General features: G+C 41.4%; 3 protein-coding genes and 1 pseudogene across 4 annotated transcripts; 3 read left to right on the plus strand and 1 right to left on the minus strand.

Annotated features, from left to right (window-relative positions):
* Positions 1-355: 355 nt before the first annotated feature.
* Positions 356-1,634, plus strand: LOC141848684 (transcription factor bHLH35-like). The gene is made up of 5 exons (XM_074736727.1): positions 356-435; positions 527-695; positions 773-976; positions 1,084-1,254; positions 1,512-1,634. The coding sequence occupies exons 1-5, from the start codon at positions 362-364 to the stop codon at positions 1,590-1,592; spliced, it is 699 nt and encodes a 232-aa protein (XP_074592828.1). The 5' UTR covers positions 356-361; the 3' UTR covers positions 1,593-1,634.
* Positions 1,635-2,160: 526 nt separating this feature from the next.
* On the plus strand, positions 2,161-6,748 carry LOC141848685 (uncharacterized). Of its 2 annotated transcripts, XM_074736728.1 has the most exons (3): positions 2,161-2,619; positions 6,130-6,229; positions 6,460-6,748. In XM_074736728.1, exons 1-2 carry the CDS (start codon positions 2,226-2,228, stop codon positions 6,195-6,197), a joined length of 462 nt encoding a protein of 153 aa, XP_074592829.1. In that variant the 5' UTR covers positions 2,161-2,225; the 3' UTR covers positions 6,198-6,229; positions 6,460-6,748. The 2 variants fall into 2 exon arrangements, with proteins under 2 accessions (XP_074592829.1, XP_074592830.1); XM_074736729.1 differs by lacking the exons at positions 6,130-6,229; positions 6,460-6,748 and adding an exon at positions 4,016-4,262.
* A 6,907-nt stretch (positions 6,749-13,655) lies between these two features.
* Positions 13,656-16,797, plus strand: LOC141811951 (nitrate regulatory gene2 protein-like; annotated as a pseudogene).
* Positions 16,798-16,966: 169 nt separating this feature from the next.
* Positions 16,967-18,038, minus strand: LOC141811823 (uncharacterized). Its single transcript, XM_074699882.1, has 2 exons — positions 17,772-18,038; positions 16,967-17,701 (listed from the first exon to the last, which is right to left on the minus strand). The coding sequence occupies exons 1-2, from the start codon at positions 17,937-17,939 to the stop codon at positions 17,180-17,182; spliced, it is 690 nt and encodes a 229-aa protein (XP_074555983.1). The 5' UTR covers positions 17,940-18,038; the 3' UTR covers positions 16,967-17,179.
* Between the last annotated feature and the right edge of the window lie 282 nt (positions 18,039-18,320).

The raw sequence follows: 18,320 nt of genomic DNA on the forward strand, positions 1-18,320 counted from the left end.
AAATAAAAATTATTATTTATTTATGATTAAGTCATTTAAAATTTTTTTAAGGATTAGATTATAATATTAAATTAAAAATTAAATAAAAATAAAAAATATATAAAATAATATTATTTATTATTTTATATAAATATATATATATTAATTAGTTGAAACATCATCATAAAAATAACACTGCAGATATAATTTAAGTGAGTCAACCCGTTTCCTGTTTTTTTGGCACACGTGTTCTTTTGGTCTACGCGGATTTGTGGTCTTCCTTCCCTTCCCTTCCCTTCGCTTCCTCTACAAATAACACGGCGGCACCTCTCCTTCCCTCCAATTCTCCCTCTCCAATTTCCACTAAGCACTCACAGTCGCCATGGACGACATGGACGGGGACTACAGCCTCTACTGGGAAACCAAGCGCTTCATTGACTCCGAGGAACTCGAGAGGTTGTTGGTCAATTCTCTCGATCGATTTGCGCCCTCAAATATTCTTTGTATTCTTACGAGCTTCTGATCTTGTTTCTGTTTTCCGGTCCAGCTGGGGCTTCGAGGAGGCCGTTTCTGGGGGATACTACGACTCCAGCTCCCCGGAAGGCGGCGCCGCCGCTGCAGCTGCCGCGAAGAACGTTTCCGTGGAGAGGAACCGCCGGAGGAAGCTCAACGACAAGCTGTACGCCCTCCGAAGCGTCGTCCCCAACATCACCAAGGTGATTACTTACTCGCAGCGAGATGATCTTTTTCGAGCGAATTCTAAAGCTTTATACGCGTGAATCGACGACGCCAGATGGACAAGGCGTCGATCGTAAAGGACGCCATCGATTACATTCTGCAGCTTCAAGATCAAGAGCGCCATATGCAAGCTGAGATTCTTGAGCTTGAGACGCTGAAACACGGCAGGGCTGACCATGACCTCGAGTTCTACGATGATATGCACTCGGTCCAGAGGAAGAAGAAGAGAACTGCTTCAGAGCCGATACAAGTAACCGAAGTAATCCTCTTTCTTTCTATCTCCAAGTTCTCAATCAATAGCAAAAAAAAAGGCCTTTGCCCCCCTGTTCGAACACTGATCTGCTGTTTTATGGCCATGGCACGCAGCTCACAGTGAGTGCAGTGGGGGACAAGACGATGGTGATAAGCATCACCTGCAACAAGAAGCAGGACACCATGATCAGGCTCTGCGAGCTCTTTGAGTCCCTCCACCTCAAGATCATCACGGCCAACATCACCTGCGTCTCCGGCAGTCTCTTGCACACTCTGTTCGTTGAGGTGCTGTATGATTTGCATGGTTTCAGAAACTAGTAAACTTTCTTGCATCATCAGCTTCACCTTTCCTCTTTCCTCCTCAATTAAAATGCTGAAAAGATGCAATATCTGCATGTTTTACTCATTTAACACATGAATCTTCTCTGCTACGAACGACGGAAAATGATTTTTTTTTTGGCACATTAAAATTTTTCTCCAAATCCAGTTGCCTCATTTAGCAATAACTAACTATCTAATTGAGGTAATATAATTATCTGCAGAGTGACGAAATGAGGTCCGAGCAGTTGAAGGAAGAAATCGAGGCAGCCATCACACGACTTGGGAGCTCAAGGAGGCCGTAAGAGGCGTGTGGCAGGTTTTTTACTTAATAATTAGTAAGATGTATACGAATGATGAAATGTTATGGTCTTCTTAAACAAACTTTATCCACTTTAAATATTGGTGTCATCCAGAACATTTAGGCATTGTGATATGCCAATGTCATGAGTGCAATATGAAAATAAAAAATTAATTTAAGCGAGGGCTAAAGTGAGTCAGACAAATTTCACTTTAAATTATTAAATTAAATTCAATAGAATTAGTGGCGAGTGGAAAGGCTCTGTTCTTCGAGTAACCATAACAACAGATTCCAACGTAATATTTATTAAAAAATGGAGGGAGTAAATTTCCTTAAACGGACAGTTCTACCGATCGGATCTGGTTGGGTTAAATCCGAGCCGTTATGGTGTTCGCCCACTGGTTTTTAATCGGTGGACGGGACCGTAGTTTCTAGAGGGACTCGGTCTGGTATGAATGTGAGTACGAATGCGAGTCCCCACTTATCGGCTGCGTGGCGAGGGAAGGCGCGTAAGAATTCCGCGTGGGATTCGATGGTGGATGGAGGGTTATAATATTCTTCCAGCGGCACCGTCCTCATCCTCCATCTCCTCCGGTTCCCCCATTTCCTCTCCTCCTCCTCCTTCCCGTTCGAATCGATGGCTCGCGTCGTCTCCCACCTTCGAATTCGCGATGTCTTCCCTTTCCACCGCCTCATCGCTGTCCGAGAAAGGTCTCACGCGCGGATCATCGAGATCGACCTCGCCGCCGCGGCCGACGCCGGTGAGGGCGAGGGCGAGGGCGAGGGCGAGGTTGATGTCGACGTCCTCAGCCTCCGACGCTTTGAGGATGCTGTTCACGCGATCTCTGTGCGAAGTGCGGCTCCGGATTGGCTCCCTTTCGTTCCGGGATCCTCCTATTGGTTTCCCCCTCCCAGGCGGGCCTGCGGAGTGGTGGATGTTGTGAAAAAGCTCGTGAATCCTCTGACGGAGGAGGAGACAATGTCCCTGACAACTGTCCGCGGGTGGCCTTCTTCGGCTTACTTCGTTGAGGGTGATGGATCAGTTTTGGCCTTTGTTTGTGTGGAATTTTTTTTCCTACTAGATTAAATTTTATACCTTTATTTCGTTTCTTCATCGCTTTAGTGAAGTTGGTCTTTTGAGGATTTTTAGTCGTCGGATCTGTTTGTTCTTTTAAGAAAGGTTTGCATCAGGTAAGCTTTTAGAAATTTTCGTATTTATCTTAAGTTTACAGAACTTACTTAGATTTTTTTGATAAGTAGCGTAACTAGTCAGGAATGAATCGCCCATTTCATATCTGGAACATACAACTAACTTGACTTCACAGTTCTTCTTTTTGCTACTTTTTGAACATATTCTGTATGCAAAATTTAAATGTGATAAGTTCTTTAAGTAGTTCTTAGAAATTTACACTGTGTGAGTCTCTATTGCAAAAAAGCACTTCAAGTGAAAATTTACTATGTCATAGCTGTGTCAAACAGCAAGTATGCATTAATTAGTTTGTTTCGTTACTTGTTTGGCACTCTAAATACCATTAGGTTTGATACTTTTACTTAACATATCCATGACTTGACAGCACAGATCCTTTGTTTCATTTTTGCATTCTTAATGGAGAGATCAATTAGCAAGTAACAATTGTTAGAATTTAGCAGTGAAATTAGGAGTAGCTTGCAATTAAAATCCTTCTTTTCATCTGCTTGTTGAATGCTACTGTCTGATGGGCAATGTTTACGCTGAACTTAATGAACATTTAGATAATAGTACTTAAAGAATCATATTCTTCCCATATATGCAGAAATTCTGGGAACTTTGCAGAATTAGTGTTGCTGGCATTTGAGTATAGAGAGTTTGATTTTGGGTTTCCTTGTAGAATTTAGGGATAGAAAATATGGCAGAAAACCTTGCATAGATACTCCAATGGCTTGCCCAAGTGTAACTTAAAGTTTTAAAAATGGTATGCAAATGACATTTGGTCCAGTTGCTACATAGTCCAACCGCAAGTAGTGGTTGTGGAAAAAATACCAAATGTTTTATGTGAAACATGATGATCTTCTTTAGGTAACACAATTTTATCGAATGTTTCATAATTATTTCAGTCCTCTCATCATCTGAACCAACTTGTAAGTTCTTCCTCTTCACCAACTTATCATTCATTAGTTTATATTTCTAGTCAAAGTTTATTGTTGATTTGAGTAGTTTGTTAGAAATTTTTTTGCAAAAAGGAAATCTCACATCAAGCTCAACTCAAGTATATTTTTTTGGGACTATCTAAGAATCACTCCTTTACGCTCACTACATCCTTTTTCAATTGTAAATCTTGTCCTTTTTCATCGTTTAATAATGCAATTGAAGTAAGCTTAACTAAATAATTATATTTGTTCTTTCTATTTTTTGATATACATAATAAAATAGTTGAACTGAACAACTAGGTTGAGTTGAATTTTTCCAATTGAAAATTCACACAATTTCCAACAGCCTATGCATGGTGCTTCGATGAGGACCATGATTCTAAAAGCATTGGTATGAGATATCATAACTTCTAATTGTTATACCAAGCAAATGCTTTTAGCAATTCAGTAGGATGTATTTCTGACTTTGCAGCAAGATTGGTTATTCTATTCCCTCTACAATAACTGTAAATTTTCTTTTCAGTGAGAATTTTTTTGCTTCATTAATAATGTAAAGACCTTTTTTGGTTTCCAGTTGCAACTATTAGTTTAGCAAGTTTTATGAAAATTTTAGGTGTTAGGCGACCAATTATGGTGTTACCCTAGCTTCTAAGAGTTCTTGAGAGGGATAGAAAGTAAAAAGAAAATGAATGTGCATCCCTTTTACCCTTGATTTAAACCTATTAAGAATGATGATGGAAAAGTAAACTCTTTGGCTTGGTATATTTCTTCGGTTGCAAATCATATGTGAAACTTGTTATTCAAATTCTCACCACATTATTCCTGTTATTCAATTTTATCTGTGTTGACTAATTTTCTAAATGTGTATTTTACATTTATTATAATCACAATCAAATTTGTTAATAATACTTAGAGTGCCAGGCACTATTCTTATAACTATACAAATCCACTTACAGAAAATTAACCAAATCATTCAGATACAAACATAAGTGTCCTTGAAAGTAGACAAAGGGAAAATTAAATTTATCAAATATAGCTATCCACATTAGCCTATATGGTGGTAAATTAAGTACAATATTATCACATGGATTACTTTTTTCATTTGCTAGAATGACTGACAAATCTTGCCCTATCTTTTTGTAGAACCATATTTTGCGTGTCTATAATATCTTCGACTAATGACGATGAGAAGATTATCAACGAAAACGACAACATGCATGACTCACCATAGTTTGAGATTGGCTTAGTAGACGAAAATGAATAATACATGTCATAATAATTATAATGTACTTTGTTTCAATGTGCATGGAAGTTAATGCAAACAGTCGAATTTGATAAGTTATACTTCTCTTTTTCTACTTCCAGCAATACTTGTATTTGTATGTTCTACAATTTATAAATATTTGGTTAATTTTCTCTATGTGAATTTGTATAGTCATTAAAATCTTATTATTAACAAATTTGATTTTAGTTATCATAAATATATATACATTTACAAAGTTGGTTGAAATAGTTAAGAAGAATGAATTTGAATTGCCAGAATAATTTAATAAAAATTCTCACAATTCTATTTTCTATTTTAAGTTTTAACATATCCATTTTTTACTCTTTTTGATAAGCATTTTCTACAAACTGAGAATAGAAAGATAAAATCCGCAATTTTTCAGATACCAGATGCATCCTAAGTTTTTTTTTCTTCAATAAATTACATGGACTCCTTTTGTACTAAGAACTAAGTAAACATTGAGGCTCTCTAAAGTTCTAGAATGCAAATGAGACCATTGGACATGCCTAAACAGGAATTTATTGTGAAACTCTTTGCTTAGTCATCCTAATTTTATTTAAAACAGTCTGGACTCTGGTTCACACGATGTAAACTCAATTAGAGCTCCTGTGATATGTGCATCTTGTGACGTTTATCCACCAATACTTTGGCGATGCTAAGGCAGTTGAAACAAAATGATGTAAATGAACTTGCACTTACTGAGCAATAAATAAATAAATAACATAAATATATTTGAACCTGGTCAGGAAGAGATGGCACATTATGTTACATGTAGATTTCATTTAGGTGTGTTATGTATAATTAGGCTTCTTTTTTCCATTATTTAAAAAAATTAGCATAGTTCACTTGATTGCGCAGCTTAAAACTTCTTAAACTGTATCAGAAATGCCCTCTGTTTTTTTCTCTTTGAAGCTTGGATGTTGTGCTTATGGAAGAAACGGTAGAATCACATGGTAGTGATTTGACATTGATTTAATAAATTTGAATATTATTAGTGATATAGTATCAGTGGTGGATGACATCCATGAAGCTAAATTCCATTTACGATTAACTCTGCTGCTGCTTCTTGTTGATTTGGTAACTTTGCTTGATGAGTTTTGCTGTCATAACATAGCAAAATCAACCACAGGTGCCTCTCCTCATTCTGTAAAGAAGAATATGAAGAAGGCATCAGCACAGTCAGATGATGAAGATTGATTAGTCGCTTCTGATGGACGGAGCTGGGCTTGGTGAGAATTTTTGTTTCCCATACATTTGTTGATATTTTTTTCGTGAATATATGCTCGTACATTACACTCAAATGGTTGCATCACAATAATTTAACTAATAAAAATCTGGAACACTGATCTCAGGTCATATCCATCACTACTAATACCATAACCACTTTATGCTTATTGGTAGTTTTCAGACTTAATTTTGGCATATTTTGCTGATTACTTTATATGATTCGTTAATGCAGATTCACGCCTTGTAAATAGCTTAGCTGTTGTGCCCTGCAATCCAGGGGATGTAAATAGAGGAAGCATAAATCACCTGTGCAATTTTCTTTTATTTTCTCTCTTTTCCTCTAATCTTGTTGCAACTTATCACTGTCTGGGCTTCTGGTTCTACAATGAGTGCTATTTTAGAAAGCCAGTAACCTTTAGCAACTCTCACAAACAACTCTAAGAATTAAACTTAAAATTAAACAATTCACTCTGAGCATTGTAACGTATGGGTATCTTTGCTAAAGCTATCTTCTGATGCTACTTTAACTTCTCTAAAATTTTCTAATTTACTGGTGTTGCTCAGTAACTATTTATTGAACACAACAATATATTTTACCAAAATTCTAGAGAATTGTTGTTCTGTCAGAGCTGGTGTATTCTTATGGTAGATAATCATAATCTGTTAAAAGATTATTTTTGTATCACATTGTGATGTTTCAGCATTCAAATAAAAAGGGAGTGCCAGTGCATGATGAATTACAATGTATTTTTTTGAAAAAAAAATTGAATGTTGAATATGGTACATAGTTTTCATAATTTGTGGCACACAATAATGGCTTTACCGAAACAACTTTGGATTTTGGCATTTAAGTGGAACAAATCAAATAAATAAATATATAGTTAAACGAAATCAAAACCTTTAGGTACCTCTATAATATGCAACGTTTTATTGAAATTCATTGTAAATGTATTTTCTCTGTGGAAATAAAAGTGTATTTTTTTCTTTTTGGTTTTTCATTTAGCTCATTTTATTATTATTATTTTACCTCAATGACTAAAGAGTATTTTCTCTATAGATGTATTTTCTTTTTGATCTCCTCCTATATTTCTATAATTTATATAATGATACTGTTTTAATCTACGTGGAGATATTCTGTCGATGGCTATATAAATTCTTTAAAAAATTTAAAAATGTTTTTTTGCTCTCTCTAAAGTTTGACTTTGAAAATTCTTTTGGTGTCCTTTTCTTCTACAATTTTTTCCTCTTGAATCAATTCTAACTTGAATGTGGAGTGGTTTGTCAAAATTTTTCGGTATCATTCTCACCTTCGATTGAAATGTATTTTAGATTCTCATCATCTTCTTCTTTGAGCTTCGTCTGAAAGTCGCACATGTTGGATCGTTTATTAATTGGTGGTTTAATCATCCGTGGTATTTAGCTGGAACAAATTGATACATCTGTAGGAACACTGAGCTAAGATGTCGTGATGATTGACACTAGAAAAACTCTCGACAATCACATTCTTCAAAGAATGAGGTCAATAGAACTGCTTCGAGCATCGAGATGCTCCTATTCCATCTTGTCTATGACGAATTGTTAGTGGGTCATGCTACATGGTTGACTGCCAATGGAAGGAGCTAAAAAAATCCTTGGAATGCCCTTTATTTGAGGTTTTATTGCATTCAGTCCTAATTTTACTATTTTATGTCCCTCTGTTGCTTGCTTCGTCACTCATTTTGTAAACATTCTTTTACAAGAAAGCAAGATCCAAACTCTAAGCCCTCCTAACCCCTTGCTAGTGGCTCCGCTTTATGACAGACTTGGATTCCTAGCTCCGTGCAAGCGACTTGGCCTTCCGACAGGCCTGACACTTTTAGCCCTCCTAGGCCCTCACTAGCGGCTCCGCCTTATGATAGGTTTGAATTCGTAGCCCTGTGCTAGTGACTTGGCCTCCCAATAGGCCTGATACTCTCAGCTCTCCAAGCCCCTCGCTAGCGGCTCCGTCTTACAACAGTTTGAATTTCTAGTCCCGTGCTAGCGACTCGACCTCTCGATAGACCTGACATCATGACCCTCTTAGCCCCACTCGCTAACGACCAGTCTAGGAGAAGTCAGTCCTCTCGACCTCCACTCGTTGATGGCTCGACGTTTTGATTTAAAGTCACCAACTGATATGTCCGACTAATCCAGCAGCTCAGCATCCATGACCCTCTTAGCCCCACTAGTTAATGGCCCGTCCAAGAGAAGCCAACCATCTCGGCCTCACTTGCCGACAACTCGACATTTTGATTTAAAGTCTCCAGCTGACATATCCAATTGATCTAATAGCTCAGTATCCATGGCTCTCTCAGCCCCACTCACTAATGATCCATCTAGGAGAAGTTAGCCCTCTCGGCCCACTCATTGATGGCTCGACATTCTGATTTAAAGTTTCCAACTGACATATCTGGCGATCAGCAACTCGGCATCCATCTCTAAGCTCCACTCTCTAACGGCCCGTTCAGGAAAAGCTAGTCCTTTCGGCCCCACTCACCGATGGCTCGACATTTTGATTTAAAATCTCAAGTTGACATATTAGATTGATCCAATAGCTCGGCATCCATGGCTTCACTCGCTAACAACCCATCTAGGAGAAGTCATCCCTCTCGGCCCCACACTCGGACCGCTCGGCGTTCTGACTTAAAGTCTCGCGCTGACATATTCGACTGTTACAGTAGCTTAACATCCATGGCCCTCTTAGCCCCACTCGCTAACTATCCATCCAAGAGAAGCGAGCCATCTCGGCCCCATTCGTCGACGGCTCGGTGTTCTGATTTAAAGTCTCGAGCTGACATATCAGACTGATCTAGTAGCTCGGCATCCATGGCTCTCTTAGCCCCACTCGCTAACGGTCTATCCAAGAGAAGTCAGCCACTCGGCCATCTTGAACACATGGTCACTCGACCTCCTAGCTACTCGGTCACTTCAACTTTGGCCCACTCATCTTTTAACTTTTCGACCTCTCGGCCTCTCGGTCACTTGGCCTCTCGATTTCTCGACCACTTGACCTCTCAGTTACTTGGCTCCTCGGCCACTCGACTTCTCGACCACTCGGTCACTCAACCTCTAGGCTTCTTGACTACTCAACCACTTGGCCACACTATTTCGGCTATCTTGGCCACACGACCACTCGGCCTCCCGACCTCTCGGCCACTTAGTCACTTGGCTTCTCGGTCACTCAGTTACTCTAGCTCTCAACCTCTTGACCTCCCGGCCACTTGGCCACTCGGCCTCTCGGCCAATCGGTCAGTCCAGCTCTCGGCCACTCAGCCTTTCGACTACTCGGTCACTCGGCCTCTAGGCCACTCGATCACTCCACCTCTTAGCCACTCAGCCTTTCGGCCACTCGGACTCCAGCTCTCGGCCACTCAGCCTCGGCCACTCGACCTCACTTGGCCCACACTCGGCCTCTTGGCCACTCGGCCTCTCGGCCAATCGGTCACTCCAGCTCTCGGCCACTCAACCTCTCGATCACTCAACCACTTGGCCTCTCGACCAATCAATCACTCCAACTCTCGACCACTTGGCCTCTCCACTACTCGACTACTCGGCCACTCGATCATTCCAGCTCTCAGTCACTCAGCCTTTTTGTCACTCGGTTACTTCAGCTCTCGGCCACTCGGTCACTCTAGCTCTTGGCCATTTGGCTTCTCGACCTCTCGACCACTCGATCACTCACCCTCTCGGCCACTCGACCTCTCGGCCATTCGGCCACTAAGTCAAGCCTCTTGACCAATCGGTCACTCAACCTCTCAATTTTTTGACTTCTCGATCTCTCAACCTCTCGACTACTCGACCCCTCGGCTTCTCGGCCACTTGACCTCTCACTCACTCGACCTCTCAGCTTTTTAACCATTCGACCACACGACCTCTTAGCCACTCGGCCTCCCGCTTCTCGACCACTCGGCTTCTCGGCCATTCAGTCTCGACTTCCTGACCACTCGATCACTCGGTCAAGCCTCTCGGTCTCTTGGTCATTTGACTTCTCGATCATTCGATCACTCTGTCTCTCGGCCTCTTGGCTTCTTGGTCTCTCGACCTCCTGACTACTTGGCCACTTGGCGACACAACCTCTTAGCCACTCGGCCTCTCGACTTCTCATACACTCGTCCTCTCGCCCACTCGACCTCTCGGCCTTTCGGTTTCTCAGTCATTCGGCCTTCCAGCCACTCTATCTCTAGGCCACTTGGCCATTCACCCTCTCGGTAATTTGGTCACTCGGCCAAGCCTCTCGACCACTCGACCTCTTAACCATCTGAGAGAAACGATCCCACCAGGGTGAGATAGTTGTCGCCTCTGGCTTGGGCTATATTTCGAGCTCAACATGAGCTCAGTCCTGGACCTCACTTGAGCCTCCAAAGCAATTTCATCCGGTCCCAAAGCCTCATCTCGGCCGTCTCGGTCTCAACCATCTCGGTCTAGGCCATCTCGGTCTCGGCCGTCTCGGTCTCGACCATCTCGATCTTGGCTATGCCACCTCAGCTAACTCCACCCTGGGACCTACTTTTACATCTTCTGTGAATCACTATCTTATATGGACCTACTAAGAGGGAACGCGAATATTCTCATAAACATGCAACGATCCAAAAATACCAAGTGGTTACTAGATTGTCTGATCTGGTCCCCTTAGATACTTTTTTTTTGTATATAATTCAAAAAGAAATAGAAACCATCAACACCGGTCAAATTTGGTTTTCTTATATACTTCTATAATGATACCGTTCTAGTCAACGTGGAGATGCTCTCGATGGCTATATAAATCCTAAAAAAGGATTGGAAAAGGTTCTTTTATTCTCTTTGAGATTTGATTCTAAAAACTCTTCTGGCATCTTCATCTCCTTCTGCAATTTTTTCTTTTAAAATTTATTTTAATTTGAGCGTCGGAGTGGTTTGTCGGCCACTCAGACACTTCCTGATACTATTATCATTGAAATATTTTTCAAGTACTCATCGTCTTCTTCTTCTAGTTTCGCTAGAAAGTTACGCATATTGAATCGTTGTTCGTTGATTAATAATTTAATCATATAATATCTAACCGGAACCAAAATTATAAATTATATATAAAAGAAATCATTCTCGTTCCATTCTATTTAGCAGTCTATTATTATGCATTGTTTCTTATATCTTCAGATCATTATTGCCACAGTTTTCTCATCTTTAACCAAAGCTGTTTTTCTTCCTACCAAGAAGCTGCTTTCACAGAGACCGAGGAGGACTCGGTCGGCTGCTGCTTTATTTTTTTTTTCGCCTGGAACGATCTTGTAGATTTGTTGGGATGATCAAAAGCCCCAAACCAAAGATCCTTTTTCGTACACAGTTTGAGCATGATACGACACATGATCAAAGAGCAGCGATAATGTGACATTCTCAAACAAAATTGAATTAATCCAAAATTATGTGATATATAATATATATATATATATATATATATATGCATCAAAATTGTCTGTTCACCTGTCTGCAGAAGAAGAACCTTTAAGATTCCCGTTGTTCCCTGAGACCTTGGCCACGAGTGCAGCGTCACTGCGAGCCACGGCCTTGTGGCCTTCCGCAGAGGAACACATCTTTCATTCTTCGTGCAGAGACGAAACAGGAAGAAGGCTGCAAAGCTCGAGGGCTTCCGAGTTCGGATATTGAATATCGACATATTTACCCGCATAGGAATTTTGTATGGACCCACACCCGTTGCCCTTTCCATCTTTTTTTGCTTTATCCGGCCGGTTCAAATATTACTTTTTCTTTTTTCTTTTTAGGTTTTAAATTCTGCCCCTTTAATTCCCTAATTGCGTCATTAATTAGCTTCCCAAATCCCACAAAAATACATCCGAGAATTCCGGTACTGCATCCACCACCATCTCCTGCCTGGTGCCAAATTACTCGTTTGCCCCTTGCCCCGACGTACTAAATTATATATTATTCATTAATTACTTTTTCGAGCGTAAAGATGATCGGTATTAATGGTTTTTAAATTTATTAAGATTGTTAAATTAATAAATTTGTACGGATCAAATTGAAAAATAATTTCCCGAGCTTTTGTTTAATGAGCAGAGCTTTAAATTAATGAAAATTGGGACAAAATGTGTGGGCGAATAAATTAATAAAAATACCAAATGTTACATGTTGACTTTGTAAAAGTGGTGTTCTTGTAATTATGCAGAACTAGAAGGGTAAACTTCGTGCTTGAGATGTACTGTTCCGTCTCCCTCTTTATATGCGCTGTGTTGTGCTGTGCTCCTCCTTCGCTCATTTGACCGTTGCCTCTCTCTTTCTCATGGATGAAGTTTCTCAGATGAGGAAACCATAAGTGATTCCAGTTCCATCTGCAGAAGAATTGGATTCTTCTCATGTCTTGAGAAGGTGAAGGTTTCGCTCCGAGGTATGATTTTTCAATTTTTTTACCATCTGTTTGTCTTTCTACCTTCTTTGGAGATGAACGATTTGCAGAGTTGAATGTACCAGTACTATTCGTGGAAGGGGGATTTCCTATTGATCTTTTATGAGTTTTGTCTTTTTTCTGCTTGTTGTTTACGCCTTAACTGCGCATTTCAGAGATTTAATGCTTCGCTTTTACTGCTTTGTCCTTTTTTTCTTCATGTGGTGGTGGTGGTGGGATACCTTCTTCCAAACCAGGTTTATCAGTTTCTGTAGACGGCTGGATCAAGACTACAGACTTTGTTTTGCAGGATTTTCTTTCTTAGGTTTGTTCATTTATGTTATTCTCGTCAAGAGATCCACATGTATGTTTTCTTTAGCCTGTTGAACTATAAAGTACTTGTTTTTTTAGGGATTGTCTTCTCCAGTAACTAATTAATTTTCTTCAGATCCTCCGATCATGGTTTTTCTTCTGTCCTATAGTGCAGTGGAAGTTCAAACCATCAGATCATCATCTTCTTCATCATATTTTCTTTTGTTTTTCATCCTGAAGTTTTCATATTTTTGTTTTATCTCAACCCCTTGATTCTGTCTTTTTTGTTAATCATTTCAGTATTACGTGAAGAAATAAGATTTCAAAATGGTAAATCTTTGAATCTAACCGAGTTACCTTAATCTCAATATTCAGTCTGGTGAAGGGTTTCTGCTTACTGCATTTGCTTTGCTCAGTCCCATCTGGTGAAGGAAAAGGGATTCAGAAAATCTCTATAGTTACCTCCACTGTTCGTAAGTTCCTTCAATACTTCTGCATATCAATTTGAGTTCATAATTGTTGAAGGATCTAGTTCCAAAAATAAGTTGAACTTCAGTTTATACTTCATACCTCAGGAAATCTTCACCATCTTGCCGAAGGAACTCTTCTCAAACTGCATTGTTGGGGTCTCCTATGAATTTGGACAGATATCATCTTTTTTCCTTTTCCAGTTTTTGTAATTCTGCTTCCAATCTGAAGAATTCATAGACAATCTTCAAGAGATGGGATGTTCAGCTTCGAGGCTGGAAGATGAGGAGGCTGTCCAGCTCTGCAAAGACAGAAGAAACTTCATAAAACAGGCGGTTGAGCAAAGGAACCGCTTTGCTTCAGGGCACATTGCTTATATTCAGTCGCTAAAACGAGTCTCTCACGCTCTTCGCAATTTTGTTGATGCTGATGAGCAACATGACACCTTCTCAGACGCATTCACTATGCCTCCATTCACGCCTGTGAAGAAATTGAGTCTGGAAATGATAGACATTCCATTCAACTCCACTGTACCAGCACTAGACCAATATGAGAAAAAGATGGGGGTTCCACTCGACTCTGCATCACACACAAATCAGTCCCAGGGAAGCAATTTTCATGTTTCGAGATATTTGAGATCGGGAGGGAGTCCTTCGGTTTCTGTTGAAGAGTGAGAATTAACTCTTATTATCCTCAACCATCAGAGACAGTGAGAATTAACTCTTATTATCCTATGGAGCATTATGGAAGTGATACATTTTTCGCCGCACAGGCTTCCCCATGGCACTCGACATTCTTTTCATCAACTTATGAGAGACCGAACTTCCCTCCAGCGTCACCACAAAATCCACAGTGGGACTCTTTTTGGAATCCTTTCTCTTCACTAGACACATATGGATACACATACCAGAGTAGTTCAGTTCACATGATCAACAACGATGATGTAGCAGGACTAAGGCAAGTGAGAGAAGAAGAAGGAATTCCGGAATTGGAAGAAGAAGGAACAACTGGGGAAGATAAACCTGTGCAGATAGAAACTCAGAATGAAGCATGTGAAGTCGATTCAAATGATACTAGAATGACCGGGCCAAGTGTAGATTCTTCAGCAGCCAAATGTAAAGAGCCTAATGTGCAAGGAGTTAAGAAGTTTCACACCAAGAGTATTGACGATATTCAAGTATCAGAAACAAAAGATGCCATAGAACTTAAAATAACCACAGATAAGGGATTGGCAGGGAAGATGAAGCCTGCAGAAGAAACCCCAGGTTTTACTGTGTACCTAAACCGAAGGCCAAAAAGCATGCCAGAAATCATGAAAGATATTGAAAGTCAGTTTTTGCGGATTTGTGACTGTGCTCATGAGGTTTCAGTATTGTTGAAGGCGAGCAGATCTCACTATGCTTCAACTTCAACTGAAATTGCTGGTAAATGATTCAAGTTCTCAAACAAAGTTATATAGTACTAAATGATTCTGAATTTAGTCTTTTTTTAATATATCGCCTGCATTTCTGCTACAGTTAAAATGATGAATCCAGTTGCCCTCTTCCGGTCTGCATCATCGCGCTCATCCTCTTCTAGGTTCTTTAATACCTTTTCCAGTTCAGGATGTGATGGTTATGAAAGCAGCAGTGATTATTATTCGGAGGAGCCATGCACTACATCAGGAAACCACCAGTCGACATTGGATAGATTATATGAATGGGAGAAGAAGTTATATGAGGAAGTTAAGGTAATTCTTGTGATTTCTACTTTTGGATCCATCCAATTGAGGAGATTGATATTATCTAAAATCATGTTTTCCGTCGCAGGCTGGAGAACGCTTAAGAATAGCATTTGAAAGGAAACACATGCAAATGAGAAACCGAGATGTCTATGGTGAAGAGCCTTCATCTGTTGATAAAACAAGATCAACAGTAAGAGATCTACATACTCAGTTAAAAGTTTCTATACATTCAGTTGAGTCAGTTTCAAGAAGAATTGAAACTTTAAGGGATGAAGAATTGCATCCACAGCTGATCGAGTTATTGCAAGGGTATGTTTCAAATTTTTGTTTATCTTTCAACAAAAAAATAGTTTGGCTTTTCATGTTTGATTAATGCCACTAGACTAACCAAGTATGACAAAGAAGAAGTTGTTTTGCTTAGGCAAACCATTTCCAATCTAGTTTAGAAGAGGAAGTTTTCTGCAATCAAAAGTTCATTTCATTATTTTCTGCTGAAGAAATGTATAGCTATAAGATTGAAGAAAATCATTGTCAGATCAAGAGCACAATAGCAAGCAAATAAACTACTGCAAATTTCTAAAGATGAATTCTCAAACACTAGGCTACTGCTAAGAGACTAATGTGTGTTCTATAGTAAAAGCAGAACAATGTTTGAATTCTGTATTAATCTCACATAGGTGAAGAGTTGTATCAAGGAACTAATTGTTATCTGACATCTTGTTCATTAGATCATGTAAAATTGCATCAGGGATGAAATTGAGTCTCCATTATTGCACCATTGAATAGGAAAAAGAAAAATTGGGACCACTGATCAGAATATAGTTTGATTCTGGAAGGGTTAAAAAAAGCTACAGATGAGACAGCGTTTCGCTGGCTCGTTATTTTGTTTAGTTGGTTTGTTGTTACCTCGTGCGGTGGGGATCCACCGAGTCAGGAGCAACGTCAAATCACGTCCGTCTAATTTGTTCCCTTTGGCGATGGCGGTGCAGGTTAGCAAAGATGTGGAGGATCACGGCCGACTGCCACCGGATCCAGAAGCGCACGATAGACGATGCCAAGCTCCTGATCCTCTCCGCCGGGAAGGTATTGGACGACGCGGTTATCCCGCCGCCTAGGCACGCCCGATCTGCCGCCGCCCTGGAGGCGGAGCTCCGGAACTGGCGCGCGTGCCTCGAGACCTGGGTCGAGGCGCAGCGGGCCTACGCCCGCGCCTTGGCCGGGTGGGCCCTCCGCTGCGGCGACCAGGCTGACGGCGGCGGCGCGCGCTCCCCGCTCTCCCCGCCGCGGCCCTCCGCAGGCGGCGCGCCGCCGGCTCTCGCAGTGTGCGCGCGGTGGTCTCGGCTGCTGGAGTCGTTGGGGGTGGTGCAGGTGGTGGATGGCCTGGACTTCTTCGCGGCGGGGATCGCGTCGGTGAGCGGGATGGAGGCGGCGGACGCGGAGGGGGACGACAAGGGCGGAACACCGGCGACGGCGGAGATGGCGAGGAGGGTGCTATGCGCGGGGATGTCGGTGGCCGTCAGCTCGCTGTCGGAGTTCGCGGCGAGGTCAGCGAACGGGTACGAATGTTTGGTGCGGGGCGGGGACAGGAGGGCAGAACCGTAATTCCAACTTAGTGGTCTTCTTGTAATTAACCAGTAAAAGTAGTGGCAGCTGTGACGATAGATTTGTTTTAGACGTTTAACATATTTATTAGATTTCTGGTAAATTGGCAAATTTGTGCCAAATATCGATATGCAAACCCTTGAATCGACGGCCCAAGGATTTTTTTTAGTGATTTACAATAATTATTTTTTTAAAAAAAATAAAACTCGTTGTATATTTACCAAGTATCATGTTCCTCTTTAATAAGTCTTTAGAATGGGACAGTCCTTAATATGACAATGACTGGACAACACAAAGCTATATATAATAATACGGCATGAGCATTATTTGTGGTTTCGAGCACTGAACAAAAGCATGATATGATCAACCGCAACAGCATAATGGAATTAACCACTTAAAACCTATGGTATTATTAATTTGCCGGCCACTTTGGGCTGTGTGCTAGCTAATGGTTTACACGCAGCCCTGCTCATTGTCTTTACTTTTGCCTCGTGCCTCGTAGACCACGTCGAGGTTGTACAAAATCAGCACCATGGTGATGGAGGAGAAGACGACCGGCAGAGGGCCGAAGATCCAGAGGAGCAGCGGCAGGGCCGCGTAGAAGAGCCGGTTGCCGACGGTGTTTAGGGAGAAGCCCTTCTCGAGGAGGTCGGCGACGTAGGCGACGGTGACGAAGGAGTCAGAGGGAGGGACGTTGATGAGGAAGTTGGCCTGGTTGACGAAGCGGATGGAGAGGGAGTAGCAGAGGAAGGCGAAGATGAAGACGACGAGGAGGGACACGTACTTGAGTGCCACCATGAAGTCGCCGTGAGCGCCGAAGACGGAGTCGTACAGCGGCCGCTTGACGGAGTAGGTGCTGCTGAGGACGGCGGCGAGGCCGGAGCTGAGGAGGATGCAGGTGGTGGCCATCAGCGTCGACCCCATGATTGTGTTCCGGATCGTTTGCACCGCCAATATGTTCTTCTTGTCATTGTCCTTTAAACAAAAATATTGCATATATATTATTTCCTCACAAATTAAATAAAAGGAAAGATTAATTATATACCTTCATTATGGCTTCGACCCAAAGACGACGGCCAACAGAGTTGATGCCGACGATGGTGTGCAGTGGCTTGGACCGGACTCTGTACCAGAGCCAGAGGTGGTAGACGAGAGGGAAGAGGAGGCCTAAAGGCACCAGCACAAGATCCAAATAGCCCTTCCTCCACTCCATCGATATCACTACACTAACTAGCTAGCTAACTGAACGCCTTAATTCTTCGTCTTCTAGCTCTTTGTTTGTTGATGCGGTTGAAGGTCCTCCGATCGACGATGAATGATGCAACGCTAGCTATGTTGTTGGAAAGGAGAGTGTGACTTTGTGGTATTTATAGAGGATCATTTGGACGTGAAGTTAATGCAAATGGACGTGGTGCCACTCCGAACAGCACCGAGACGACAGCGAAAGCTGACAACCAGCACACATGTTTTGTCCAATCGCCTTCTTCGCAATAGAAAACACATCGCGTTGCTTTGCGTGCGTTGCATTGCAATTTACGTTTAATTCCTTCCTTCTTCAGCCAATTTATATTAAGCTTGTTTCGTTCTTTTACTT

The sequence above is a fragment of the Curcuma longa genome, chromosome 17 (assembly GCF_044706935.1).
Source record: "Curcuma longa cultivar G26 ecotype Majalengka, Jawa Barat chromosome 17, ITB_CL_G26_1.1, whole genome shotgun sequence".
In the NCBI taxonomy this organism is placed as follows: Eukaryota; Viridiplantae; Streptophyta; class Magnoliopsida; order Zingiberales; family Zingiberaceae; genus Curcuma; species Curcuma longa.